Genomic DNA, 25,615 nt, shown 5'->3' with positions numbered 1-25,615 from the left:
CCTCACCAGTGGGGAGGAGCCAAGAGGTGTCTTTAACCCCTCTCCCAAATAAGCATCCGAAATAAATCGACACAAAGCGTCAACACAAGCACCCTAGCGCGCCACCCCCCTCAGTCCAGTTGGCCACCTCTGAGTCTCCCCATCCTCCACTACAGAGCCTTCAAGCCCCAGGTCCCGTGAGAGGCCACGTGGCACACCGGGGTTCTGGGGGTCGTGCCTTGTGACGCCCCGCACCGGCCCGGAGCGGGAGGGCAGAGGCCTTTCCCGCGGGGCACTCCGGGCTACGTGCAGTTCACCTCTAGGCAGGGGGCGCCCTGGCAGCGGAGAGACCACATGCCCGGGGGCGGGCCCTGCGGGGCGCGCTCCTCCCACGAGGGTGTCGGGTTTACGGAACCGAGTTCCCAGGCCGGACGCGCGGTGGCCTGACGGTCGCAAGGATTACATTCGCCTGACCCGGCCCGGCTTGACCCTGCCCGGGCGCGCCATGTTCGCGCGTGGGTCCCGGAGGCGCCGCTCCGGGCGTGCGGTGAGCGGGAGTCAGGGCAGCGGTGGGGGTCGGGGGTAAACTGAGGCCCAGGCGAGGGGGCAATGGATAGGCATAGCGAATAGGTGCCCCACAGAGGATCTGGGAATCCCACCCCCTGCATTCCCAGACCTGGGGCTGGGGCTGCTGGAGGCGAATGGATGGAGGAAGGTGTAGATCTGGTGGCCCAAACCCCCTAATCACCTCTCCACACACTTTCATCAGCACTCCTGGGACCTGGTGGGGACCCCTCTCTTGTGAATTGTGGGAGGGAATCCTGAGGGCCAGAGAACTGGGTCTTGATGCCTTAGGTTGAGCAGGAACCTCCTGAGCTGCTGCTTTTTTTTTTTTTTTTTTTTTTTTTTTGAGACTGAATCTCTGTCACCCAGGCTGGAGTGCAGTGGTGCTATCTCCGCTCACTGCAACCTCCGCCTCCTGGGTTCAAGCGATTCTCCTGCTTCAGCCTCCCATGTACCTGGGATTACAGACGCCCGCCACCGTGCCTGCCTAATTTTTGTATTTTTAGTAGAGACAAGGTTTCACCATGTTGGCCAGGCTGGTCTCGAACTCCTGACCTCAGGTGATCCGCCCACCTCGGCCTCCCAAAGTGCTGGGATTATAGGCGTGAGCCACCGATCCTGGCCGACCTCCTCAGCTTCTAAAGGACACAGTACCTTTGAGGAATGTGGACGGAGGGATGGAGTCCTACACTCCTGGGATGCCGAAATGCTGAGAGTCAAGAGACTGGGATTTGGGGGGACAAGGCTTCCAGGGTTCCGCCTGAGCAAGGGAGTTTTTGACTTCTTAGATAGGAGGGTCTTTCACTTCCTTTGGAGTGGGTCTCTGACCTGGGAATGTGGGGTCTGGGTTTGATGGTCCGGAGAAGGAATAAATAGCCCTAGGATAGGATGGGTAAAGGCCAAGGTTTCTTGGGATGGGGGTTTCTGAATGGAGCAGGGGCCTCCTGAGATCCTGGGGAGGGTCCCCAGTTCCTTGGGTATCAGGGCATGAGGCCAGGGTTTAGGGGAGGAGCTCCTGAGCTTCTGAAGAGAGGGGCAGGGTTCACGTGGGGATCTCAAGGAAGAATGCGGTCTCGTCTCCTACCCTGTGGAACTGGAGTGCTGCTGGCAGCGTAGATGGAGAGGGAACCGGGATGAGGCCGGGGAGAGGATGCCCAGAGTAGGGGTTCTGTGCTCTAGTGGGGAGAGTACAATGAATTATAGGGGAGGTGCTTGAGCCCTGGAAGGATCTAAGGCTGGTGGGAGGTGTCTGAGGCTAGGGGCGGACGGGGAGGGGGGGTCCGAGGCCAGCCTAGGAAGGGGAATTCCCTGAAAAGGGGACATATAAGGAGGTGGCTCCAACTGCCCCGCCTCTGCCTCGGTTGTGTCCCGCTCCCCCGCACTCTGGGCGCTGTCCCAGCCTGCCCAGCGCTGCCCAGGTAAGACAGGCCCCAGCGTGCGGTCGCGGGCAATGAAGTGGAGGGGCGGGCGTTGACTTCTCCTTCCCTGCTTCCGCGCCTCACCCGGCCCTGCATCTGCCCCCGCCCACTGCAGCCTCCAGAGGCAGAGGACCCAGACCGGGGCCAGCCCTGCAACTCCTGTAGGGAGCAGTGCCCCGGCTTCCTGCTCCACGGCTGGAGGTAAGTGGCGCCCCTAAAGGGCCTCGCCTTTGTCAGAGCTCCGCCTTCGGGGGGAAATCCAGGAGCCTTACGCCACGCCCCTACGCTTGAGCTCCGCCTACAGAGGGATCTCAGTTGGGAAAAGAGCCTCAGGCTCAGATTCAGAGCCCCGCCCCCTGACTCATCCCCAAAGTCCTTTCCCAGGAGAGCTCCACCCACTACGCAGCCCCTCCCCCAGAAGTGTTCTCCCGTAGCCGCTGAGTCGCATCCCTAGGGAGATTCTTCGTCCCTAACTCTGAGCGCCGCCCTCTGGCCTCCAGCACCCCTCTTAGACTCAGACCTACTCTCCCAGGCCGAGCGTCCTATCCTCCTGCTGGAGCCCTGCACCCAACAAACAGAGCCTACAGCCCCCAGACTCAGGCCCTACCGACAGGCTCAGAGCCCACAAATTCAGAGCCTCACCACAGGTTAGATGCCTGCGTCTAGTGAAAGTTCCCCCACAAAGCATCCCACTCCCCACGACCTGTCCTCTGGCTCACAGCCCAGCCACACCCTGGCTCATAGGCCCACCTCCTGCAGCCCCGCCCCCAGGCCCAGATCCCTGTCCCCGCTCACAGACCTTTGGTGGTGATAATCTGTATGTCCCCGCTCTTCCGTTGGACCTGGGCTGCCGAGGGCTTCGGGTGGGCAACCCCTTAGTAATTGACCCCCATCCCGGCCCCCTCAGAAAGATCTGCCAGCATTGCAAATGCCCGCGGGAGGAGCATGCAGTGCACGCGGTGCCTGTGGACCTGGAACGCATCATGTGTCGGCTAATCTCGGACTTCCAGCGCCACTCCATCTCCGACGACGACTCAGGCTGTGCATCGGAGGAGTATGCCTGGGTGCCCCCAGGCCTTAAGCCGGAGCAGGTGACCAGAGGCCAGCCCTCCACTCTTGCTGTCCAGTGGGTGCACACTAATGCTCACACACACACACACACACACTCAGGTGGGAACCTATTTCTAGGGCTATGCTAGAGTGTGCAGTCAGACCGAGGGTCCTTCTGGCCCCTCTGTGATGGAGGAGTGGTCAGCCCCCCATACCTTGGGTGACTGAGGGACCAGTTCCTCAGGGCCTGTTCACCCCAATCCTATTATTTTTGATTGATTGTTTTTGAGACAGGGTCTCACTCTGTTGCCCACCACAGCCTCCCTTGTAGCTGGGACTGCAGGCGCATGCCACCCTGCCTGGCTATTTTTAAAATTTTTTTGTAGAGACAGGGTCTCCCTATGTTGCCCCGGCTGATGTTGAACTCCTGGGCTCAAGTAATCCTGCCTCGGCCTCCCAAAGTGCTGGGATTACAAGAGCAAGCCACCATGCATGGCCCCACTCCCTATTCTACCCTCCCAGCACTTCATTCACCACATGACTTCATTGATTGACTCATTCAACACATAGTTATGGGGCACCTACTGCATGTGAGACACTGTTCTAGGCACTGAGGACACAGCAATGAGCAAAACACAAAATAACATATCTGCCCACGGGCACGGTGGCTCACACCTGTAATCCCAGCACTTCGGGAGGCTGAGGCGGGCGGATTACTTGAGGTCAGGAGTTTGAGACCAACCTGGCCAACATGGCAAAACCCCGTCTCTACTAAAAGTACAAAAATTAGCCGGGTGTGGTGGTGCACACCTGTAATCCTAGCTACTCAGGAGGCTGAGGCAGGAGAATTGTTTGAACCCAGGAAGCGGAGGTTGCAGTGAGCTGAGATCGTGCCACTGCACTCCAGCCTGGGCAACAGAGTGATACTTCTCAAAAAAAAAAAAAATCTGCCCAGGCAGAGGGTAGATTCTGGAAAGGAGGAACACCCAATAAGCAAACCTGTAAATATATGTCAGATGGTGTAAGTGCTATGGAATTAAAAAGCAAGGAAGGTGGGGTGAAGAAAGAGAGAGGGAGGGAGAGAGATGCTAGAATTGTAAATAGGGTGCCCAGAATAAGCCTCTGTGAGAATTTAATGGTTGAGCTGCCCGAAAGGAGGTGAGAAGTGAGCCATGCAGACATCTAAGGTTACAGCGATTCACACAGGCAAAGGGCATGGCTAATGCCAAGGCCCTGAGGCAGGCGTGTGCTTGTCATATGTAAGGGATGGCAAGGCCAGTGCTGCTGGCGCAGAGTGAGCAAGGGGGAGACCAGCTGGAGATGAGGTCAGAGATGTGGCAGGGGCTATGGAGAGGACTTTGGCTTTGCCTGTGAATGAAAGGGAAAGTCGCAAGAGGGTTGTCAGCAGAGGACAGCCTGGAGGAATAAGGGTGGAATCAGGAGACCAGTGAGGAACCTGATGATGATGGCACTGGCAGTGCAAGGAGTTATATATATATGGAGAGAGAGACAGACAGACAGACAGAAAGGCCAGCATGGTGGCTCACACCTGTAATCCCAGCACTTTGGGAGGCCGAGGCGAGTGGATCACTTGAGGTCAGGAGTTTGAGACCAGCCTGGCCAACATAGTGAAACCCCATCTCTACTAAAAATACAAAAATTAGTCTGGCATGGTGGCAAATGTCTGTAATCCCAGCTACTCGGGAGGCTGAGCCACAAGAATTCCTTGAACCCAGGAGGCAGAGGTTGCAGTGAGCTGAGATTGCACCACTGTACTCCAGCCTGGGCGACAGAGCAAGACCCTGTCTCAAAAAAAAAAAAAAATAGGCTGGGTGCAGTGGTTCACGCCTGTAATCCCACCACTTTGGGAAGCCTAGGCGGGCAGATCGCCTGAGGTCGGGAGTTTGAGACCAGCCTGACCAACATGGAGAAACCCCGTCTCTACTAAAAATACAAAAAAATTAGCCAGGCGTGGTGGCACATGCCTGTAATCCCAGCTACTTGGAAGGCTGAAGCAGGAGAAGCGCTTGAACCCGGGAGGCGGAGGTTTCGGTGAGTCCAGATCATGCCATTGCACTCCAGCCTGGGCAACAAGAGCAAAATTCCGTTTAATAAATAATTATTTAATATATATATATGTGTGTGTGTATATATATATATATACACGTATATATATATACGTATATATACACATATATACGTATATATACACATATATACGTGTATATATATACACGTATATATACACATATGTATACATCTATATACGTATATATAAAATAATTATTTTATGTATATAATTTACGTAAATAATATACGTATAATAATTATACGTACATATATATATAGAGGGGGGGGGTCTCACTCTGTCTCCCAGGTTGGAGTGCAGTGGCTCAATCACAGCTCACTGCAGCCTCAACTTCCTGAGCTCAAGTGATCCTCCCACCTCAGCCTCCCAAGTAGCTGGGACTACAGGCACGCATCATCACGCCTGGATGATTTTTGTATTTTTTGTAGAGATGGGGTTTTGCCATGTTGCCCAGGGTGGTCTTGGACTCCTGGGCTCAAGCTATCTTCCCCTCTGGGCCTCCTAAAGTGCTGGGATTACAGGTGTGAGCCACAGCACCCAGCCTATATTTTGGAAGTAGCACTCAGAGGATTTGCTTGTGGGGGTGGGAGAAAGAGGAGTGAAAGATGACCCTGAGGATAGGTAGATTAACTGATGTGGGAGAGGCCAAGACAGGAGCAGTTTGAGGGGTAAGAGCATAAGTTTGGTTCTGGCCATCTGGAGTTTGAGATGCCTGTTAGACATCTAAATAGCCACATTGCCTGGAACTCAAGGGATAAGTTACAGAGCTGGACGTATGTGTTTGTCATTATGTGTCACAGGCTGGAGGTGACACATTAGCCAGCCAAATAGATGATATTTACAGCCATAAGGTTGAATGTAATTCCCAAGAAATTGAATGTAGACAGAGGCAAGAGGACCAAGAGCTGAGTCCTAGGATCCTCCTGCATTTAGGGGTCAGCTAGTTGAGGAGGAGCCAAAACAGGGACAAAGAAGGAGCAGCCAATAAGGTGGAAGGAAAACCTGGACTGTGTGGTGTCCTGGAAGCCAAGGGAAGAAAGTGTTTCCAGGAAGAGAGAGTGGTCAGCTCGGTGCAGTGCTACCATCATCAAGTCTGATGACGACTGAGACCTGAACAATGATTTTAACAATGGGGAAGTCATCGATGACCTTGACAGCTTTGGAAGAGGGATGGGAGTGGAAGCCTGCCTCAAGTAGGCTCAAGAGAGATTGGAGGGACAGGAAGTGGAGTGAACACAAGTGCTCATAACTTTTTGAGGAATTTTCCTGTAAAGGGAAAAAGAAAAGTGGATCAGTAGACTGGGCACGGTGGCTCACGCCTGTATTCCCAGCACTTTGGGAGGCCAAGGCAGGCGGATCACTTGAGGTCAGGAGTTCGAGACCAGCCTGGCCAACATGGTGAAACCCTGTCTCTACTAAAAATAAAAAATTAGCTGGGCATGGTGGTGTGCCTGTAATCCCAGCTACTCAGGAGGCTGAGGCAGGAGAATCGCTTGAACCCAGGAGGCGGAGGTTGCAGTGAGCCTAGATCGCGCCACTCCAGCTTGGGCAACAGAGAGAGACTCCGTCTCAAAAAAAAAAAAAAAAAAAAAAAAAAGGTGATCAGCAGCTGGAGGAGGAAGTGAGGTCAATACATGCAGGAACCCTCAGCGTGTTTGGGAGCTGAGGGAAATGATCCGCCTTTAGGAAGGAGAGATGGGGGAGTCAGAAGGTCCCTCCTAATGCCTTTCATTTTCTCAGAGAAATGGGGACCCGCCATCTCACTGCATCCCAACTCACCTCTCATTTCAGTTGTTTTCTCCCACTCCTATGTCCTCCCAGGTATATCAATTTTTCAGCTGCCTCCCAGAGGACAAGGTCCCCTACGTCAACAGTCCTGGGGAGAAATACAGGATCAAGCAGCTGCTGCACCAGCTGCCCCCACACGACAGTGAGGTGAGGAGAGAGAAGACAGGAAGGGCATGCCAGGCACAGCACACAGCCTGGGCCAATGCAGGGCAGGGTCAGAGGAGGAAAGGTGAGCTGATCTGAGGTGAGTGGTCCAGACAGGCAGGGGTCATCAGGGGACATTCCTTGGCAAAACCACAGCTGGGCCTTGGAAGAAGAGGTGGTTACTTCAGGCAGGAGGCACCATCTATAGAAAGACCTAGAAGTAAACTTTCGGGGCATGGATGAAGTCTGGAAGAGGGGCAGGGACAGGCGTCAAGGGAGGAGCCTGGGAGATGCCTTCTCCTCCCAGGCACAGTACTGCACAGCACTGGAAGAGGAGGAAAGGAAAGAGCTCCGAGCCTTTAGCCAGCAGCGGAAGCGGGAGAATCTGGGGCGTGGCATCGTGCGCATCTTCCCGGTGACCATCACTGGGGCCATCTGTGAGGAGGTGAGCCGTGGAGGGCCTCAGCGAGTGAGCAGTGCCTCTGCTCCAAGCCCTGGGGAGCAGGACACATCTTCCAAGCACTGGGAAGATGAGGCCTGCCACTTAAGCCCCAGTGAGGTGTCTCTAGGGTCCCCTCTTGTGGGCGGGGTCTGTTCCTCACATCTCACTGTTGGGCAGGGACTGTCTCTAAGGCAACCCCTGGTGGACAGGGACCTGTCCCATCAATCCCACTGTCGTGTGGGGTTTGTCTGTAAGGAGGCCTTAGTGTGTTTTTCTCCCCCTCTGTGCAGTGGACATGGGGCATGGGCTATCTCTTTGGTCCTCCTGTGGTCAGAACTTGTCCTCAAGAGCTGACCCACAGTGGCAGGGCCTGTCTGCAGGGCCCAGTGGTAAGCAGGGCCTGTCCTTAGATCCTACTGTTAGGTGAGATCTATTGCTAAGGTCCCGGTGGGTGGGGACTATCTCTGTGGTTTCCCCCACTAGGCCTGGCCTGTCTGTCTTCCCCACCCCTGATGAGGGAGGCTTGCCTATAAGGCCACCCACCATGGGTAGGGCCTGTCTCTACGGCTTCCCTCATGAGCAGGGTCAGTCTCTAAGGTACCGCCCAACCCCATCCCTGGTATAGGCAGGGCCTGTGTCAAAGTTACCCCGTGGGTAGGGCTGATCACAAAGTTTCACTGTGGGAAAGGCCCAAGTGTAACATACTTTGGCTGACCCCATCCATCTGACCATCTTGGTGACAGTGATGGTAACCATCTTGGTGCTTGTCTCATGGCAGTGCGGAAAGCAGATTGGAGGTGGGGACATCGCAGTGTTTGCCAGCCGTGCAGGCCTGGGTGCCTGCTGGCACCCACAGTGCTTCGTGTGTACCACGTGCCAGGAACTGCTGGTTGACCTCATCTACTTCTACCATGCTGGCAAGGTCTACTGCGGGCGTCACCATGCCGAATGCCTGCGTCCACGCTGCCAAGCCTGTGACGAGGTTTGGGCCTCCCTGCCCAGGGGTGGGAGTGGAGGGTGGGCAGGGCCAGGAGCAGGCTCATCTGACAGCCACAGATGGCCTGCGCCCTCCAGATCATCTTCTCCCCTGAGTGCACGGAGGCTGAGGGCCGCCACTGGCACATGGATCACTTCTGCTGCTTTGAGTGTGAAGCTTCACTAGGAGGGCAGCGCTATGTCATGCGTCAGAGCCGCCCCCACTGCTGCGCCTGCTACGAGGCCCGCCATGCGGAGTACTGTGATGGCTGTGGGGAGCACATCGGTGGGTGAATGCTGTGGGACTGGACAGAGGGATGGATGGACAGCTGGGCCACAGTCCTACCCCACCAGGACTCCTCCTGTCCTCCAGGCCCCATCCTCCACTGTGCCCTGTACTTTGTCCAGCCCCAACACTATAGACCTGTACGCTTGGTTGCAAGTCCCACTCCCAATGTCCCCACTATGCCATGCTTTCTAAACCCCACCTAACACAATGCTAGGCCACCACCACATGTCTACACCCACCTCCAGAGGGTGCTCTAATTCCAGCCCCAGGGCTCGCCCTACTCCTAGCCTCTACCACCCCAAGCTGTGCCCCGTTCTCCTCCACTCTCCTGTATCAACCTAAGTCAGGCCTAGCTTCTAGCTACACCCTATCCTCTGAGAACCACTCCTTTCTCAACAGGGCCACTCCCCACCTGCTAAGCCCTGCCCCCACCAGCCAGGCCTCCTCTTCAGGCCCAGCCTTCCATTCTCCTTCCACTTGGAGCCACCCCTTAATGTCTAAGCCTGGCCCGAATCTTAGAGTCCAATGCCCACCCCACTCTGGGAGAGAGCACCCTGGGAAAGAAAGGGAGGAGTGAGAGAGAGGTTCACCAGCCAGTCTCCAGGAGAGAACCAAAACCTGTTTCCTGCTTTCTCCAAAAGGGCGCCATTCTGGAGGATGGAGGAAGTCACCCAGGGGTGCCCTGCCTCAGATTCCCCACCTCTTCTTGAGAAGGGACTCGTTCACGAGGGGTGGGGTTACGCCTGGGGGTTCTGCCTCAGTTTTTCCCCCTCGTCGTTCCCCACAGGCCTGGACCAAGGCCAGATGGCTTACGAGGGCCAGCACTGGCATGCCTCAGACCGCTGCTTCTGCTGTAGTCGCTGTGGGCGGGCCCTGCTGGGCCGCCCATTCCTGCCACGCCGAGGCCTAATCTTCTGCTCTCGAGCCTGCAGCCTTGGGTCCGAGCCCACAGCTCCAGGGCCGAGCCGCCGCAGCTGGAGTGCCGGCACTGTCACAGCCCCACTTGCAGCCTCCACAGCCTCTTTCTCTGCTGTGGAGGGGGCATCAGAGACCACCACCAAAGGCACCAGCACAGAGTTAGCGCCAGGTGAGCTAACCCTCTAGCCACACCCAGCCACAGCCCAGTCACCCCTACGTCCTTGCCCCTGCCTCAGCCCTGGCCCTTCCTTCTTGACTCGCCCAGGCCCTTCACCTGCTGTATCCCTGGGCCCCGCCCATTTCTCAGCTCATCCTCCTTCCGCACACCAGTCCAGGCCTGGTTTCCATCCCAAACTACACCCGCCTCATGAACCCTGGTTCCACCCTGTCAATACAGGGCTGGTCCCCTACCTCAACTTGTCTCTGCTTGACCCCAAGTTCCTCTTCCTCTTCTCCAGCCGGTCACCCTTCATCCTCTGCAGTCAGGCCCCACCCCTTTTATCGCAAACCAAATCTACTCCAGCCTATGCCACACCTCTTCCGTCCGAAGCCACCCCGGGTGCCCTGGCCACGCCCCCCACACCAGTCCCATCTTGCTCCGTGTTCTTCCTTCCAACCCTCTCAACACCCAGAGCCTGCTCCAGGCCTCACACTTCCCAGACTTCCCACCTCCCTGCCATTCTCCGACCCCTGCCCCCACTTTCCCAGTCTTACTGGAGGAAAGAAGGCCCTTCCGCAGGCCTCCTCTTAGGAGGGGGCCAGTGGGAGGGCAGATACAAGGAGTCACTCTGTCTCCCCCTTAACAGCTACAGGCCCTGAGGAGCCCTCCCGCTTTCTGAGAGGGGCTCCCCACCGCCACTCCATGCCGGAACTGGGGCTCCGCAGTGTCCCCGAGCCGCCCCCAGAGTCCCCCGGCCAGCCTAACCTGCGCCCGGATGATAGTGCCTTCGGTCGTCAGAGCACCCCACGCGTCAGCTTCCGCGACCCTCTGGTGTCTGAAGGAGGTCCGCGCCGGACCCTCAGTGCACCCCCGGCCCAGCGCCGCAGGCCACGCAGTCCCCCACCCAGGGCCCCCAGCCGTCGCCGCCACCATCATAATCACCATCACCATCACAACCGCCACCCAAGCAGACGTCGCCACTATCAATGTGACGCGGGATCAGGGTCAGACTCGGAATCTTGCTCCAGCTCGCCCTCCAGTTCCAGTTCCGAATCGTCAGAGGATGATGGCTTCTTCCTAGGAGAGCGCATCCCTCTGCCCCCGCATTTGTGCAGGCCCATGCCTGCTCGGGACACTGCAACGGAGACCTTCAACTCCCCATCTTTATCGCTCCCCAGGGACTCTCGCCCAGGGATGCCTCGTCAGGCCCGAGACAAGAACTGCATCGTGGCTTGAAGGCAGGCCGTCCTGGAGGGGGCTCCATTCTCCAGTCAGAGTAGATGATGAGGCCCATACCCCTCACCCCCACGCCCCGCCCCCACAACCTAAGTCATAAATCCTCTTCCTCCCTCCTTTATCTGTTTGTTTCTATTTTTGTTTCTGTTTTAGAGACTTGGTCTGCCCTATTGCCCAGGCTGGAGTGCAGTGGTGTGATCAGGGCTCACTGCAGCCTCAAAAGTTTTGGGCTCAAGCTATCCTCCCACCTCAGCCTCCCAAGTAGCTGGGACTCCAGGCTCGTGTCAGCGTTCCCAGCTAATTTTTTAATTTTTTGGTAGAGATGGGGTTTTGCCATGTTGCCCAGGCTGGTCTAGAACTCCTGGGCTCAAGCAATCCTCCCGCAGCCTCCCAAAGGACTGGGATTACAGGCATGAGCCACTGCACCGGGCCTCTCGTTTGTATTATTGAAGTAATTTAATATTTGTTGTAAAACAGGCCTGGCTTCTTTGCCTCCTTGCCCCAGCTGTTTCCACTCCATTTCCGCCTCCTGATGCTTGAAATTTACCCACATTTGATGAAAGGATTACTTTATTCATTATCGTATATTTTAACAATGTTTATTATTCACTTATCCCTCTATAGAACCACCACCCACACCGAGGAGATTATTTGGAGTGGGTCCCAACCTAGGGCCTGGACTCTGAAATCTAACTCCCCACTTCCCTCATTTTGTGACTTAGGTGGGGGCATGGTTCAGTCAGAACTGGTGTCTCCTATTGGATCGTGCAGAAGGAGGACCTAGGCACACGCATATGGTGGCCACACCCAGGAGGGTTGATTGGCAGGCTGGAAGACAAAAGTCTCCCAATAAAGGCACTTTTACCTCAAAGAGGGGGTGGGAGTTGGTCTGCTGGGAATGTTGTTGTTGGGGTGGGGAGGAGTTATTTCAATGGAGGAGTTATTTGCAGATTGCAGAGAGAAATGAGGGAAGTTCGCCTACACCGGGCCATCTGCGGGGTCTGCAGGTGAGGAAAAGAGAAAGCATTGGCTGAATCTATATGCCCATTTTTTAAAACAAGATCCAAAGTCCGTGAACATTTTACACACAAGAATACCGAAGCTTATGGTACCTATTGGTACAAAAGCCGTAAGTACCAATACGAGACCAGAGTTGGCATTCGTGCCTTTAAGAGATCCCTTTCCTTTTTCCCTCTGCCCTCTCAGCAACCCCCTTACCCCCAACCAACACACACACACACTTACCAGTGGGGGCTGCTGTATGTCTTGGCTGCCGAACAGGGAAGGTGACATAGGCATCATAGCCAAAGAGGCACGTAGCGATTAGGCCCAGTACCTGGGGGACAGGATAGGAGTGAGGGGGTTTAGATTAGCTGGTCAGGTTACTCAGTCTCTTATCTTCTTGTATCCACCACCTCCAGCACCTGCCCCATGCAGGATGGGACTCAAGCACCGGGTTGGTAAGCCAGGGAAAGGCCAAGAGAGTGCATCCTACCCCACTCTCCCTCCTCCTATACCTCTCAACACAGGGAGGCCAGTAGGGGGCACAATTCAATTCATACTTTTTTTTTTTTTGAGACACAGTATCACTCTGTCACCCATCTGTCACTGGGGCTGGAGTGCAGTGGCATGATCTTGGCTCACTGCAACCTTTGTCTTCTGGGTTCAAGTGATTCTCCTGCCTCAGCCTCCTGAGTAGCTGGGACTATAGGCGCCCACCACCACGCCCGGCTAATTTTTGTATTTTTAGTGGAGATGGGGTTTCGCCATGTTGGCCAGGCTGGTCTTGAACTCCTGACCTCAAGTGATCTGCCTGCCTCGGCCTCAGCCTCCCAAAGTGCTGGGAATACAGGCATGAGCCACTGCGCCCGGCCCCAATTTCTACTACATTTGGGACAAAGTTCTTGCAGATGGTAGTCTAGTGCGTTGACAAAGGGGCCGCCTGTTTGTACCTCTCACCAAGGTCCTTGTGTCTGACAAGGGACTGCCCTTCACAGCAAATGAAGACCTTGGGAGGCAAAACCAAGTCCTGGGCCAGACTTTCCTCCATGCCTGAGGACAAGTGTGACTTGCTGTGGGTCACACGATTTCTGCCAGAAGCAAAGGCAGAAATGGTCCCTGGCTCCTCAAACCCTTCGCTCTGTGCTTCAGAGCTGCTCCCATGGCCTTTACCCCTGCGACGATTTTGGAGTGGTTTCCTCTCTCAACAAGGACAACAATGGAGGTGATCAGGTAGAGGATTGCCGCTATGAGGGTTCGGAGGAAATCCTGTGAGGTGTAGGGAGGAGAAGAGGGAAGTCAGCAACCACAGTTCCCCGACAATCCTAACTGCCCAGACCCCTCCCTGGTCTTGCCATTGTGGACCCCTTCTCACACTCCAGGGCCAGTTGATGAATGGTATCTTGGTGTGCAGGTCACACATGTAGACAACAAAGAAAATAGCAGCAAGGATCATCTCAATCACCGACAGGGAGGAGTAGCCTGGTGTGGAGGCACTGAAGCAGATCAGGATCACCAGGCATAATATCTGGAAGGGTGACATGGGAAAGGGGACCTCAATCAGCAACCAGGGCTGAGAAGATTGGTTTAAATTGGGGGTCCCATACTGAGATGCCTACGAGGGCTGGGGAAATGACATACAATAATAGCTAAACACTTTTTATGTGCTCACTGTGTTCCAAATTCAATCATCACGACAATCTAATGCTCTGGGTACTATTATTACTCTTTCTAATTTATAGACGAGAAAACTGAGGCACAGAGAGGTTTAATGGCTTGGCCAGGGTCACCCAACAAGTAAGGAGTAGAGTTGGGTGCCTCAGTTTCCTCCTCTTTTCCCTTCTAGGATACGGGCAGCCTGAGGGGAGTGGCGCTGCCAGGTGTTTTGTGAGCCCCGCTGACGCCAGCTTTGTGGCCTTGACCGGGGCGGAACACGCGGTTCCCCCAGCAACCCCTTTGGGAAGCGGTGAGAGTGACACCAGAGAGGCAGGACTCCGTTAAAGGCGCCGCACCCCTTTTACAAGTGACTCAAAGGCGGCGCCCACTTTGAGAAGGGTGGAAACCCCGAAAAGCTAAGGACATCCCGCCCGGCCTCAGAAGGGCGAGGAAGAACTGGCGAAGGGCGGGGCGCTCTACACCGCGGGACTAGCGCGGGGCGGGGGGGCCCACCCCAACAGGCCCTGCCCCTGGGCGCGCTGCCAGCCCGCCCTCCTGTGCCCAGGCCGCGCCACGCCCTGCCACAGGAGGCCCCCACTTCCCAGCACCCTGGGACCCCTTCGATGCGTCCACTGATGAGTTCACGCAGGCTGTCCCCACGTAGCCCTCCGTATGCGTTAGAGGCTCCTTGCTTCACCCCGGGGACCACCAGATCTCAACAACCTTCGTCAAACCCCACCGACTCGCCCTGCGCCCCGGGTTTCGGGCCTCCACCGTGAACCCACCCACCTGCACCCCACTGCCGAGCGCCCCGGCCAAGTGCCTGCCTCACCCGGACCATCCAGTTCCGCATGGTCCAGCCACCCCATCCCGCTTTTGCCCACGCGCCTGCCCCAGAACGCTCACAATCTCAGCAAACAGGAGGATTCCCTTTCGAGTGCGCGAGAAGTTGGTGCAGGCGGCCCAGCAGCCAGGGGCCGACAGGCGCTCAGAATCCGCCATGGCATGGGCTGGAGTCCCTGGTGCCTCGGAGGATCTGCTCGCTTGCTCGTGGTTTCGAGGACGCTGTACACCCAGCTGTCTTGCCCGCCGTCTGGCCGGGAAGGGGGCCCCGGGGCGAAGGAGGGAGTGAATCACCGCGCAGAGCTGACGCGGGCGGGGCCGGAGCCGGGCCAGGTGGCTGCCGCCCCGGAAGCCCCCTCGCCCCGCCCCCCAAGGATACTCCCAGCCTGGCGCACAGCCCCCGGGGCGCCCCATCGCAGGGGTGCTTGGCAGCTCCAGGTACCAGGAGCAGTAATAGCGGGACCCTTCGCCTTTTTGGAATGCAAATGCACCCGAGACAGCTTCAGCTTAGAACCGCGGGAATCTGGCTTTGGGATGGAGTGACTCAGTTTCCTTAACTGAATAAAACGGCCGAGGCAGAGTTAAATCCGAAAGACTTGGGGCCCAGTATGTTGCCAGAACTCAGAATATTTTTGATTTCAGAAAGTTTTCCCGTGCATATACTCTCAGCGGGGTTTGGAGCTGCCGCGTTATAAAAAAAAAAAAAAAAAAAAGGGCCAGGCGCGGTGGCTCACGCCTGTAATCCCAACACTGGGAGGCCGAGGCAGGTGGATCACCTGAGGTCGGGAGTTCAAGACCAGCCTGACCAACATGGAGAAACACCATCTCTACTAAAAATACAAAAATTAGCCAGGCACGGTGACGCATGCCTGTAATCCCAGCTACTCGGAAGGCTGAGGCAGGAGAATCGCTTGAACCCGGGAGGCAGAGGTTGCGGTGAGCCAAGATCATGCCATTGCACTCCAGTCTGGGCAACAAGAGCGAAACCACGTCTCAAAAACAACAACAACAACAAAAACGGTATTTCTTCAAGAAAAGGTATGAACGTTCACAATAACTGGGTAAGGATTGAAAAGTGTTCCTCGGCTGGGCACAGTGGCTCATGCCAGTAATCCCAGCACTCTGGGAGCCTCAGGTGGGAGGATCGCTTGAGCCCAAGAATTGGAGATCAACCTCGGCAACATAGTGAGACCTCATCTCTACAAATAATTTTAAAAATTAGCCCAGGCGGCCGGACGCGGTGGCTCAAGCCTGTAATCCCAGCAGTTTGGGAGGCCGAGGTGGGCAGATCGCGAGGTCAGGAGTTCGAGACCAGCCTGTCCAACATGGTGAAACCCCGTCTCTACTAAAAATACACAAAAAATGAACCGGGTGTGGTGGCGCTCACCTATAATCCCAGCTAGTCAGGAGGCTGAGGCAGGAGAATCGCTTGAACCTGGGAGGTGGAGGTTGTAGTGAGCCAAGACTGCGCCACTGCACTCCAGCCTGGGCGACAGAGCAAGACTCCGTCTCAAAAAAAAAAAAAAAAAGAAAAAAGAAAAAAATTAGCCCAGGCATGGTGGCATGTGCCTGTAATCCCAACTACTCGGGAGGCTGAGGTGGGAGGATTGCTTGAGCCCGGGAGTTCAAGGCTGCAGTGAACCATGATCAGACCACTGCACTCCTGCCTGGGCAACAGAGCAAGACCCTGTCTCCAAAAAAGGAAAAACAAAAAGAAAGGAAGAAAGAAAATTGTTCCTCGTTAGATCAGGTCAGGTTTTGTAACCAAATAGTGCCTATCTTGTGGGAAAACCATCAGTTTCCAGAGCTTTTTGTTTTTGGATAATGGATTGTGGACAGTGGAATAAACCTCTGAGCAGTGATGAGAATAAGACCCTGCCAGTGTAAAGGCTGTGTGAGAATAGGGGTTGGTGAGCATTGAGTTGCTCAGAAATAGGGCAAGCATTGTTTCTAGTGTTAGAGCCCAAGGCCAGGAGCAGTGGCTCATGCCTGTAATCCTAGCACTTTGGGAGGCCGAGGTAGGAGAATCACTTCAGCTCAAGAGTTCAAGACCAGCCTGGGCAACGTAGTGAGAGCTTGTCTCTATTTTTAAAAAACATATTTTGCAATAGTGTTAGAGCCCAGAGAGCCCAAGGTCTGATTCTGTGTTCTGCAATCCCAAGGAAGTCCTGGCCCTAAATGTTGGGCCTCAGTTTCCTGGTTCTGAAGAGAGGGGCCAGTCAGCACAATCGTACATGAGGAATAGGAAAGTTTATTTCTAGGGGATTGGCAAGATGAATGGATGGCTCCTGGGGTGCAAGGCTGGGTGACATTTGTAGACACTTTGTTTGTATTTATTTATTTTTTAGTAGAGACAAGGTCTCGTTATGTTGCTCAGGCTGGTCTTGAACTCCTGACCTCAAGCAATTCTCCCGCCTTGGCCTCCCAAAGTGCTGAGATTACAGGTGTGAGCCACTGCGCCTGGCTAAGTGCGTTATTTTGAGCAAGTAATTTCCCCCAGCTCAGCCTTAATTTCTGCATCTAAGACATGCATCTGGTCTCCTGGAATCAGGATCCCAGAGGTACCCTGAGGGACACACTCTCCAGACTAGAAGTTGTTTTTATTCTCATCTCATTTGAAGTGGGGGAGAATCATAACTGGATGGCCAGGAGGATTCAACCCAAGGGACTGCCTGCTCTCTCTGCCAACACAGGGCCCCTCAAAACTAAGGAAAGAGCTCCCCTCTTTCAGCCCCGGTTGCCGGAAGAGTGAGTGAATAGTGGAAGGGATGAAACATACTTTTCCTAGTGATGAGTATGTGCTTTCCAACTCTGTGAGGACACGTCTGAATTTCTGAAACAAGATGAACCTGGTTCCACTTCAACACCTTTGCACTTGCTATTCCCCCTGCTGTCAATGCCCTTCACTCAGTGCTTCATATACCTGGCTTCTGGTCATTCAGGTTGCAGCTCAAAAGTTATGTCTTCAAAGAGGCCAGAAGCTCACCATCGTCTCCCACAATGTAACCTCCTTTTGCTAGCTTCATAGCTTCATGACTCTCACTTCTCTCTGAAATTGTCTTTTTTTTTTTTTTTTTGAGAAGGAGTTTCGCTCTTGCTGCCCAGGCTGGAGTACAATGGCACAATCTTGGCTCACCGCAACCTCCACCTCCCGGGTTCAAGCGATTCTTCTGTCTCAGCCTCCTGAGTAGCTGAGATTACAGGCATGTGCCACCACACCAGGCTAATTTTGTATTTTTAGTAGAGATGGGGTTTCTCCATGTTGGTCAGACTGGTCTCGAACTCCTGACCTCAGGTGATCCGCCTGCCTTGGCCTCCCAAAGTGTTGGGATTACAGATGTAAGCCACGTGCCTGGCCTTTTTTTTTTTTTTTTTTTGAGATAAGGTCTCACTGTCACTCCAGCTAGAGTGGAATGGTGCAATCATGGCTCACTGCAGCCTTGACCTCCCAGGCTCAAGTGATCCTCCCACCTCAGTGTCCCAAGTAGTTGGGACTACAGGCATGAGCCACCACTCCCAGCTAATTTTTAAACTTTTTGTAGAGACAAGGTCTATGTTGCCCAGGCTGGTATCAAACTCGTAGTCTCAAACAATCCACCCGCCTCCGCCTCCCAAAGTACTGGGATTACAGGCACAAACCACCATGTCTGGCCTGAATTTTTTTTTTTTTTTTTTTTTTTTGAGACTGATTCTTGCTCTGTCATCCAGGCTGGAGTGCAGTGGTGCCATCTTGGCTCACTGCAACCTCCACCTCCTGGGTTCAAGCAATTCTCTGCCTCAGCCTCCCGAGTAGCTGTGATTACAGGCACCTGCTACCACACCTGGCTAATTTTTGTATTTTCAGTAGAGACGGGGTTTCACCATCTTGGCCAGGCTGCTCTTGAACTCTTGACCTCGTGATCCACCAGCCTCGGCCTCCCAAAGTGCTGGGATTACAGGCGTGAGCCACCACGCCTGGCCTGGTTTTTTATTAATTCATTTTCTTGTCTTTTTTGTCTGACATCTGTCTACCCTCATTACATACATCAGCTACACAAAGAAATTTTATGTCTTGTTCCTCCAGCATCTCCACAGTACCTAGCACAGTGCAACATATACAGTTGGGGTTCAATTAATACTTGTCAATGCAGGTGAAATTAAGAGGACAGACTTGGGAATCAGGCCTTGATTAAATCGTACTTTGACCCTCCTCTCTCTACCTATCTGCACTCCCTGGGCCTCACTTTCCTCCTCTGCGAAATGGACATATTCGGATAGTTGAGTAGATGTGCAACTATTGTAGATGAAAATAAATATTGCAATAAAGCCAGTAGCAGGGATAAAACTAAGTACATGGTGGCTGGGGTTACTATTATTAGTCTCCTGGGTGTGACTGTATTTATAGGACTGGGGCTCTTGAGCCCTTTGCTGACTTCTGAAGAACCACACCTCCACCAGGCTCTAAGTCAGGGGTAGCTGGAAGCCACCCTGCCACACTTCCCCACAATGTCTATCTACAGCTCTAACCACTCAAGTGTTCACCTCTTCACCCTCCAGCTCCCAGCTCTCGCAGCTTGTCTTCACCGTTCCTCTTTCCTCTCCAAGGCCACCTGGACTCTCGCATTCCGGTCCTTTAAATTCTTTCTTCCTTCCCCGTCCCCTCCCCACAGGGGCGAAAGTTGCCCATTCCGTCAGACCACAGCTTCCCTCCTGTGGGGGGATGGGGCCGAGTGCTCAGGATGTGGTGACAGCGGAGGTGACTGGACATTTCTGTCCTCTGCCAGCGCCTTCCTCGCGGCTACCCCGGTTGGAGTCCCGCTGGCCATATAAGCCCTGGCTGTAGGGCTCTGTTCCCAGGGTGAAGGAAACTCTGGGCCTCTCCCGTGCCGGGAACGCCCAGTGTGTGGCGTGTGCACACAAGCCCGGCTGCAGTTCTTCACCATGTACGGAAAATGGGGGCACGGCCCAAAGGTTCTAACAGCCTTTTTTTAGCCCGGCCCGTCCAGGGGCGCTGACTCACACCTTCCCCACTCCGCCCCAAAGGGGGCTCCAGGGCCCCAGCCGGTGCCCGGAGAGTGGTAGCCTACGTGCCAGCAAAAGCTGGCAGACTAGGCCGGAAGTGGGAGACCGCAGGCCTCTGGCGAAGGAAGCTGCCCTGCTTCTAGGCTTCTAGCCTTGCTATCCCGACGTCAGCTGAGGGTCTGTATGATTCCGAGACAGGACTGTGGATACACTGGTGCAGTCCCGCCACGACAGGCTCACCTCTGCATTCTCCATGCCATGCACAATAATTTATGTGTGAGACCCTGTACACCTCCAAAAAGGTGAAATTAATGAATAAGGAGAGGAGCAGGAGACGGCGAAGAGAAAAGGAAAGCACGCCAGACTGAGGACCAGCAGAAGCAAAGATAACATGTGCAAGCAGGAAAGCAGCAGGACGAAGCTCGTCAGCGATTACTCAAGCAGGATCGACCCACCTGCTCCTTTACAGAGTGGCCTGGGCAGCCCCACCCCGCCTCGAGCGCCTAGCAAGTCAAGACCGGATCGAACCATTTTATTACCTCCCCCTCCCAGAACCAGAAGCGCAGGCTAGCCGGCTGGAAGGGTCGTACCACTGACGCTGCGAGGGGAGTGTGGGCAGAGCCACTGCGCAGCGGGTGGGGGGACCAAACCAAGTGGAAGCTCTCGGGGAGGTGCCAAGTGCCCAGCGGCCACACGCGCCGGATCCAGGTTGGGCGGTAACTAGTGAGCCCCGCGCGTCAGAGGTAGGCTCAGTGTCTCCGCCTTGCGGCTGCCATCTCCTGAGCGAGCTGCGCTGCCCCCCGGACCCCTAGGGCCCGCGAGAGCCGTTCCTCGCTGGGCATTAGCCAGGGCCCCGGGGAACCCGGGATCTGGTCGTTGGGATCCTCAGCGCGGCGCTCAGGAGGAGAAACCGTGGGGCCATCGGCGGCCGCCTCTGGACTAGGCTCCGGGCTGCCCCGGGTCTTCTTGAGCGTCGTCCGGGATGGAGGGTGCTGAACTAGGGAAGTGCTGCTGCTGCGAGACCCCGTTACCTCCGGCCCTCCAGGATCTGGGCTGCGATCTGGCCATGACGGGACTACGGATTAGATTGGGTGGTGAAGTAGGGAAGGGAAATCCAGGCCTTTGGCTGAGGATGGACAGGAGAACCCAAAGGCTGCGGGAGATGAGACCCTGACCCTTAGAGAAATCTCCCCTCCAGGCCTTCTAGGATCAGCACCACCCCTCACAACCCCGACACCTCCTTTCCCGAGACCCCTCCCCTCCTGGATCCAGAACATGCCCCTCAGAAATCATTTCCCACAATCTCCAAAGGAAATCAAACCCCGCTCATCTAGGAGCCCCTGCTCTCTCCTCTCTCATCCCACCTCCGTTGACTCCCAAACCACCGACCCTTTGTTTTTCAGAACTAGACCCCCTACTCTCTGGATCCCCATCCCATTTTCCCCCGGCTAAGATCCACTCTGCCTTCGCCTCTGAGAACTAAGACCCTTCCTTCCAAACACTTGCTTTTATCCTAGACCCCTTCCCTTCTCTCCCCCCAGTACCTGGAAAACCCACCCTCCGAAGTTCCTATCCTCGGGACTGACACCCCTCCCTGCCCACACGTTATTCCTATCCTGGGACCCTGTACCCCTCCCTGCCCCTACTTGTGAGAATACCATGACCTCTTGCAGACCCTCCCCACAGAGACCACCAAACCCTTCCCACCCAGAATCTCAGCTTCTCCACTCTGTGAACCTCTCCCTTCTCCTCACTGATCTCTGACTTCTCTCCCTTGGGAAACCCACCAACTCCTTTTCGGGGCTCTCCCACCCCTCGAGGCTTGCCAGGGTGGGTCTCCAGAGGCCGACGAATAACCAGGTGGAGCTGGGGGCCTCCAGCTCGGATCCGCTCCACGGCCTGGGCATGGGTGAGGCCCTGCGTTGACTCTCCGTTGATGTGGAGCACGAGGTCCCCGACCTGGAGGAGTGCAATGCAGTCGTGTTGGAAAGGCAAAAGGAGAGCACTCCAACAAAGGCAGGGATAGCACCTACCAGTGGAAGGGGCTTCAGGGCTCACCTCCAAACGACCACAGCGCTGTGCTGGGCCATCCTTCAGCAGCCCGCGCACGGCCAGCGGAGTGTCCCCAGCTACATCCCGGCCCCCACCTAAGGTGAGGCCAAAGCCTACGTAACCGCGGACCAGCTCCACAGAGAAATGACCAGAGGCCTGGGATGGCTTCGGAGCACTACGTGCCTTACCCTGGATCACTTGGGGAGGCGCGTTACATGTCTCTAACCAACGGTGCTGGAATAAAGGACACAGGTGTACATAGTTTGCCCTGAGGCAGGTGGCCTCCGATAGAAGGATGAGATGGTACCTGGGGCCGGTGATCCACAATAGTGGCATGAGGCAGACGACTGTCTGTGACCTCTATGTCTGCAGAGTCCAGCACGCTAACAGCTGGGAGATAAAAGCAGTGGAGAGGGCTGTTGGGGGACATGCCATGGAAACTACCTAGGACCTGTTCCCTGAGTTAACATTCTAGCCTCATCTACTTGTCTTGCCCCTGCAGCTCATATACAAACTGGCCCACCATTTACGCACCATCCCCTCAAGTAATCTTAAAGGTTCTCAGCCCAAACAAATAACTGTTCTGACCCCACCTTCTAAATAAACAATCCTGGGCTCAGCCATGTGAATAATCTTCCAGGCCTTCCTATCTCCCTCTAATAACACGCAGAACACATCCCTCAAATAACACCATTCGGCCCACCCTGGAGAATGCTACTCCAAAATTTGGCTCCTGAACCTTCCATAGCACGCCCTCTAATTAGCCTCTAACCCTCATCCCATTCCTGACATCTCAAGCCCCGCCCCCATGGGACTATAGGCTCCACCCCCGTGACTCACATTTCAGGCCTGCCCCTTCGCTGCGTGCCCTCCCCCCAAGCACTCTCCAGGCCCTGCCTCCTCAAAAAGGACCGCCGCCAGAACGGGGGTCCAGTTCCGCACTCTCATCTAATCTAGCCCTCGCCTACTGCAATAACCCTCAAGGAATATGCTAGAATAACCCCAAGGCTCCTCCCACTCGAAGCACCCTCCGATCCCCGCCCCAAGTCGCGCCCCTTGGCCCCACCCAAGACAGGGCAGTAGCTGCTGACCCCCCAGGCCTGCCCCACTGAACCCAACTCCTCTCCGAACCCAACCCCAGCGGAGGCCCTTCGCCAGTCACGCACCCTCCTTCCGGCGCAGGCGCAATGTGGCGCCCGCCCTGCGTACCAGCGCTGCCACGTCGACCGCAGCTCGCGCCGCCAGGGGGCGCGCGTCCAACCGCGCCAGGAGCTGCCGGGCGCTAGGGCCCGCGAGCGGGGAGGGGCCGCGGCCTGCGCGCAAGAGGGGACAGGTCAACGCCGACCATCGGCCTCCGCCAACCCCCATGCTTCCGGACGCTCAAAGACTAGAAATGCCCCTCAGGATACCCGGCGACCCCTGGCCACTCCCTCGGTAGTTTCGGAGGTCACTGCTGTCCCTCCCCTCTCACGCGATCCCCGACCGTCGCGGGTAGCCGGTGCACCCCCGCTTGCTCCCACGGTGTCCCTGGAGATCGCTGTTTGACTGCAATAGTCCTGGACACCTCCGAACACCCCGTGAGGTCCTCGACTGCCCCCTAATCACCCTGGATGCCCAACTCTTCGCCCGCGATATCTCAGGGGACCCATTTCCCCAGATATCCTGGGAAAACACGGCCTGACCCCGTAGCCCCGGAACCCCCAATTCCCCGTCTAAGTATCCTAGGCAACCCCTGCTACCCCCATGAATTCCCTCAGAGGGCCTGTTCCCCCCATGGCCCACATACCTCCAGAGTCCCCCTCCACAGGTCCCCAGGGGCCCCCAGCTCCCCTCCCCCCAGTTCACTACAGACCCTGAGTGCCCAGGTGTCCCCAGTGACTACGGGCAGACCCCTCCCCGCACATCCGCACGTCTCCCTGGAGACTTCTGAGAGCCCCTCCCCTGCTCTGGTGCGCGGCCCTTTCCCTCGTGTGTGGGTGTGGGTAGGGGACCTCCAGCCCAGCCTCCATCGCTGGGCCCCTGCCCCCTGCCACCGCCACTTGGGCGCCAGAGCCGCTCTGTTTACCACCTGTCAGAAGGAAAAGGTGTGGAGCAGACAGGCGGGACGAGGGTGGCGGCGACTCGCCCTGTCCTTCCCCAATGACCCCAATCCCTGTACCTCCTCTGCTCCCCCTAGGGTCCGCGGCATCCCCTGTGCGCGGCTCCATGGCCAGTAGTCCGCCGGGTGGACGCAGGGCAGCCAGCTACGAATTTTGAGCTCTGGGGCGCGCTCACCTGGCGGCCCGCCCAGGCCCTGGAGGCTGAAGCTGGCGGGTCCCGTGCCTGGCTCCCGGACCCGCGCGGTGACCTACCTGGCGGCCAGCAAGGAGGCCTGGCTGTAGGAGCCAGGAGGAGTGCTTGGCCTCACTCTGCTGCAGGCGCCGCACTCTGTTAACTAAAGGTCCTAGTTAGAATTTAAAAGCCTGACAATACCAACTGTTGCTGAAGATATGGAGGAAATGGAACTCCTATACCGCCGGTGGAAATGTAAAATGATATTGCAACTTTATTTATTTATTTAGAGACAGGGTTTCGCTCTTGTTGCCCAGGCTGAAGTGCAATGGCACGATCTCGGCTCACTGCAACCTCTGCCTCCCGGGTTCAAGTGATTCTCCTGACTCAGCCTCCTGAGTAGCTGGGATTACAGGCATGCACCACCACGCCCCCCTAATTTTGTATTTTTAGTAGAGACGGGGTTTCTCCATGTTGGTCAGGCTGGTCTCGAACTCCCTAAAGTGCTGGGATTACAGGCGAGGCCCGCCTCAGCCTCCCAAAGTGCTGGGATTACAGGCGTGAGCCACTCGCGCCCGGCCTGCAACTTTAGAAAACAGTTTGGTAGTGTCTTTAAAAATTAAGCGTACACATATGAGCCAGCCATTCCACTCCTGCGTATTTATCTAAAAGAAAGCATACATTTACACAGCCTTGTCTTACAAATATTCATAGCAGCTTTATTTCCTGTCTTATTCATTTAGAACTACTGTAACAAAATATCATAGACTGGGTGGTTTAAACAACATAAGTTTCTCACAGTTCTGGAAGCCGGAAAGTCCACGATCAAGGTGGTAGCCAATTTGGTTCCTGGTGAGGTCTCTCCTTTTGGGTTGCAGATGCTTGCCTTCTTGCTGTGTCCTCACATGGAATTAAGAGAGTGAAGGAGAGTAAAGGCGTGAGAGAGACACACACAGAGACAGGGAGAGATCTCTCTCTTCTGTTTCTTATAAGGTCACAGTCCTATCTGGTTAGGGCTCCACCTTAGTGACCTCATTTTACCTTAGTTGCCTCCTAAAGAAGCTATCTTCAGATACAGTCACATTGGAGGTTAGAGCTTTAACATATATATTTATGGCTGGGCACAGTGGCTCACGCCTCTAATCCCAGCACCTTGGGAGGCCAAGGCGAGTGGATCACCTGAGTTCAGGAGTTCAAGACCAGCCTGGCAAACATGGTGAAACCCCATCTCTACTAAAATATACAAAAATTAGCCAGGCGTGGTGTTAGGTGACTTAATCCCAGCTACTTGGGAGGCAGAGGCCGGAGAATCATTTGAGCCCAGGAGGCAGAGGTTGCAGTGAGTGGAGATCGAGCCATTGCACTCAAACCTGGGGGATAAGAGCGAGACTTCTCTCAAAAAAACAAAACAACAACTACAACAACAACAAATATATATATATATATATATATATATATATATATATTTATGGGTGGACACAATTCAGTCCATAATATTTGTTAATATCCAAAAACTGGAAATAACCCAAATGTCCATTAATAGTTGAATGAGGCCAGTAATCGCAGCACTTTGGGAGGCTGAGGTGGGAGGATCGCTTGAGCTCAGGAGTTGGTGACCAGCCTTGGCAACATAGTGAAAGATTGTCTCTATTTTAAAAACATAGAAACATTGTCTCTATTTTAAAAATGCTAATGCCTGTAATCCTAGCACTTTGGGAGGCTGGAGCTGGAGGCAGGAGGA

General features: G+C 55.2%; 3 protein-coding genes across 12 annotated transcripts; 1 reads left to right on the top strand and 2 right to left on the bottom strand.

Moving 5' to 3' along the window:
- The first annotated feature begins 246 nt into the window (after positions 1-246).
- PRICKLE3 (prickle planar cell polarity protein 3) lies at positions 247-11,923 on the top strand. Of its 4 annotated transcripts, none has more exons than XM_063703165.1 (10): positions 472-526; positions 2,077-2,162; positions 2,494-2,608; positions 2,869-3,052; positions 6,922-7,035; positions 7,340-7,477; positions 8,253-8,456; positions 8,549-8,735; positions 9,526-9,825; positions 10,463-11,923. In XM_063703165.1, the coding sequence occupies exons 4-10, from the start codon at positions 2,945-2,947 to the stop codon at positions 11,050-11,052; spliced, it is 1,641 nt and encodes a 546-aa protein (XP_063559235.1). In that variant the 5' UTR covers positions 472-526; positions 2,077-2,162; positions 2,494-2,608; positions 2,869-2,944; the 3' UTR covers positions 11,053-11,923. The 4 variants fall into 4 exon arrangements, with proteins under 4 accessions (XP_030861600.1, XP_063559235.1, XP_055231732.1 ...); XM_055375757.2 differs by lacking the exon at positions 472-526 and adding an exon at positions 880-1,961; XM_031005740.3 differs by lacking the exon at positions 2,494-2,608 and having other exon boundaries at positions 247-526.
- Positions 11,636-14,916, bottom strand: PLP2 (proteolipid protein 2). The gene is made up of 5 exons (XM_004064141.5): positions 14,614-14,916; positions 13,427-13,579; positions 13,225-13,320; positions 12,298-12,388; positions 11,636-12,053 (listed from the first exon to the last, which is right to left on the bottom strand). Exons 1-5 carry the CDS (start codon positions 14,707-14,709, stop codon positions 12,031-12,033), a joined length of 459 nt encoding a protein of 152 aa, XP_004064189.3. The 5' UTR covers positions 14,710-14,916; the 3' UTR covers positions 11,636-12,030.
- A 5,152-nt stretch (positions 14,917-20,068) lies between these two features.
- MAGIX (MAGI family member, X-linked) lies at positions 20,069-24,002 on the bottom strand. Of its 7 annotated transcripts, none has more exons than XM_019018926.4 (6): positions 23,762-24,002; positions 22,770-22,916; positions 21,911-21,993; positions 21,610-21,837; positions 21,339-21,510; positions 20,069-20,626 (listed from the first exon to the last, which is right to left on the bottom strand). In XM_019018926.4, the coding sequence occupies exons 1-6, from the start codon at positions 23,808-23,810 to the stop codon at positions 20,301-20,303; spliced, it is 1,005 nt and encodes a 334-aa protein (XP_018874471.2). In that variant the 5' UTR covers positions 23,811-24,002; the 3' UTR covers positions 20,069-20,300. The 7 variants fall into 7 exon arrangements, with proteins under 7 accessions (XP_018874471.2, XP_055231736.1, XP_055231734.1 ...); XM_055375761.2 differs by having other exon boundaries at positions 20,069-20,611; positions 23,762-24,000; XM_055375759.2 differs by lacking the exon at positions 23,762-24,002 and having other exon boundaries at positions 22,770-23,316.
- Positions 24,003-25,615: the final 1,613 nt, after the last annotated feature.

The sequence above is a fragment of the Gorilla gorilla genome, chromosome X (genome assembly GCF_029281585.2).
Source record: "Gorilla gorilla gorilla isolate KB3781 chromosome X, NHGRI_mGorGor1-v2.1_pri, whole genome shotgun sequence".
NCBI classification, from domain to species: Eukaryota; Metazoa; Chordata; class Mammalia; order Primates; family Hominidae; genus Gorilla; species Gorilla gorilla.
Note: the sequence above shows the minus strand (reverse complement) of the source record. Positions and strands in the feature narration are given on the sequence as shown.

Bases quoted from the DNA above. Each gene is read 5' to 3' on its own strand.
- PRICKLE3 (XM_031005740.3), top strand. From the start codon at position 485: ATGTTCGCGCGTGGGTCCCGGAGGCGCCGCTCCGGGCGTGCG. The intron at 527-2,076 runs GTGAGCGGGAGT...CGCCCACTGCAG, and splicing joins GGCGCCGCTCCGGGCGTGCG to CCTCCAGAGGCAGAGGACCC. The intron at 2,163-2,868 runs GTAAGTGGCGCC...CGGCCCCCTCAG, and splicing joins TTCCTGCTCCACGGCTGGAG to AAAGATCTGCCAGCATTGCA.
- PLP2 (XM_004064141.5), bottom strand. From the start codon at position 14,709: ATGGCGGATTCTGAGCGCCTGTCGGCCCCTGGCTGCTGGGCCGCCTGC. The intron at 13,321-13,426 runs GTGAGAAGGGGT...TACACCTCACAG, and splicing joins TCATCAACTGGCCCTGGAGT to GATTTCCTCCGAACCCTCAT. The intron at 12,054-12,297 runs GTAAGTGTGTGT...CCTCACCTGCAG, and splicing joins ACATACAGCAGCCCCCACTG to ACCCCGCAGATGGCCCGGTG.
- MAGIX (XM_055375759.2), bottom strand. From the start codon at position 22,971: ATGGGGGTTGGCGGAGGCCGATGGTCGGCGTTGACCTGTCCCCTCTTG. The intron at 21,994-22,769 runs GTGCGTGACTGG...TTTATCTCCCAG, and splicing joins GCGCCTGCGCCGGAAGGAGG to CTGTTAGCGTGCTGGACTCT. The intron at 21,838-21,910 runs GTACCATCTCAT...CCTTTATTCCAG, and splicing joins TTGTGGATCACCGGCCCCAG to CACCGTTGGTTAGAGACATG.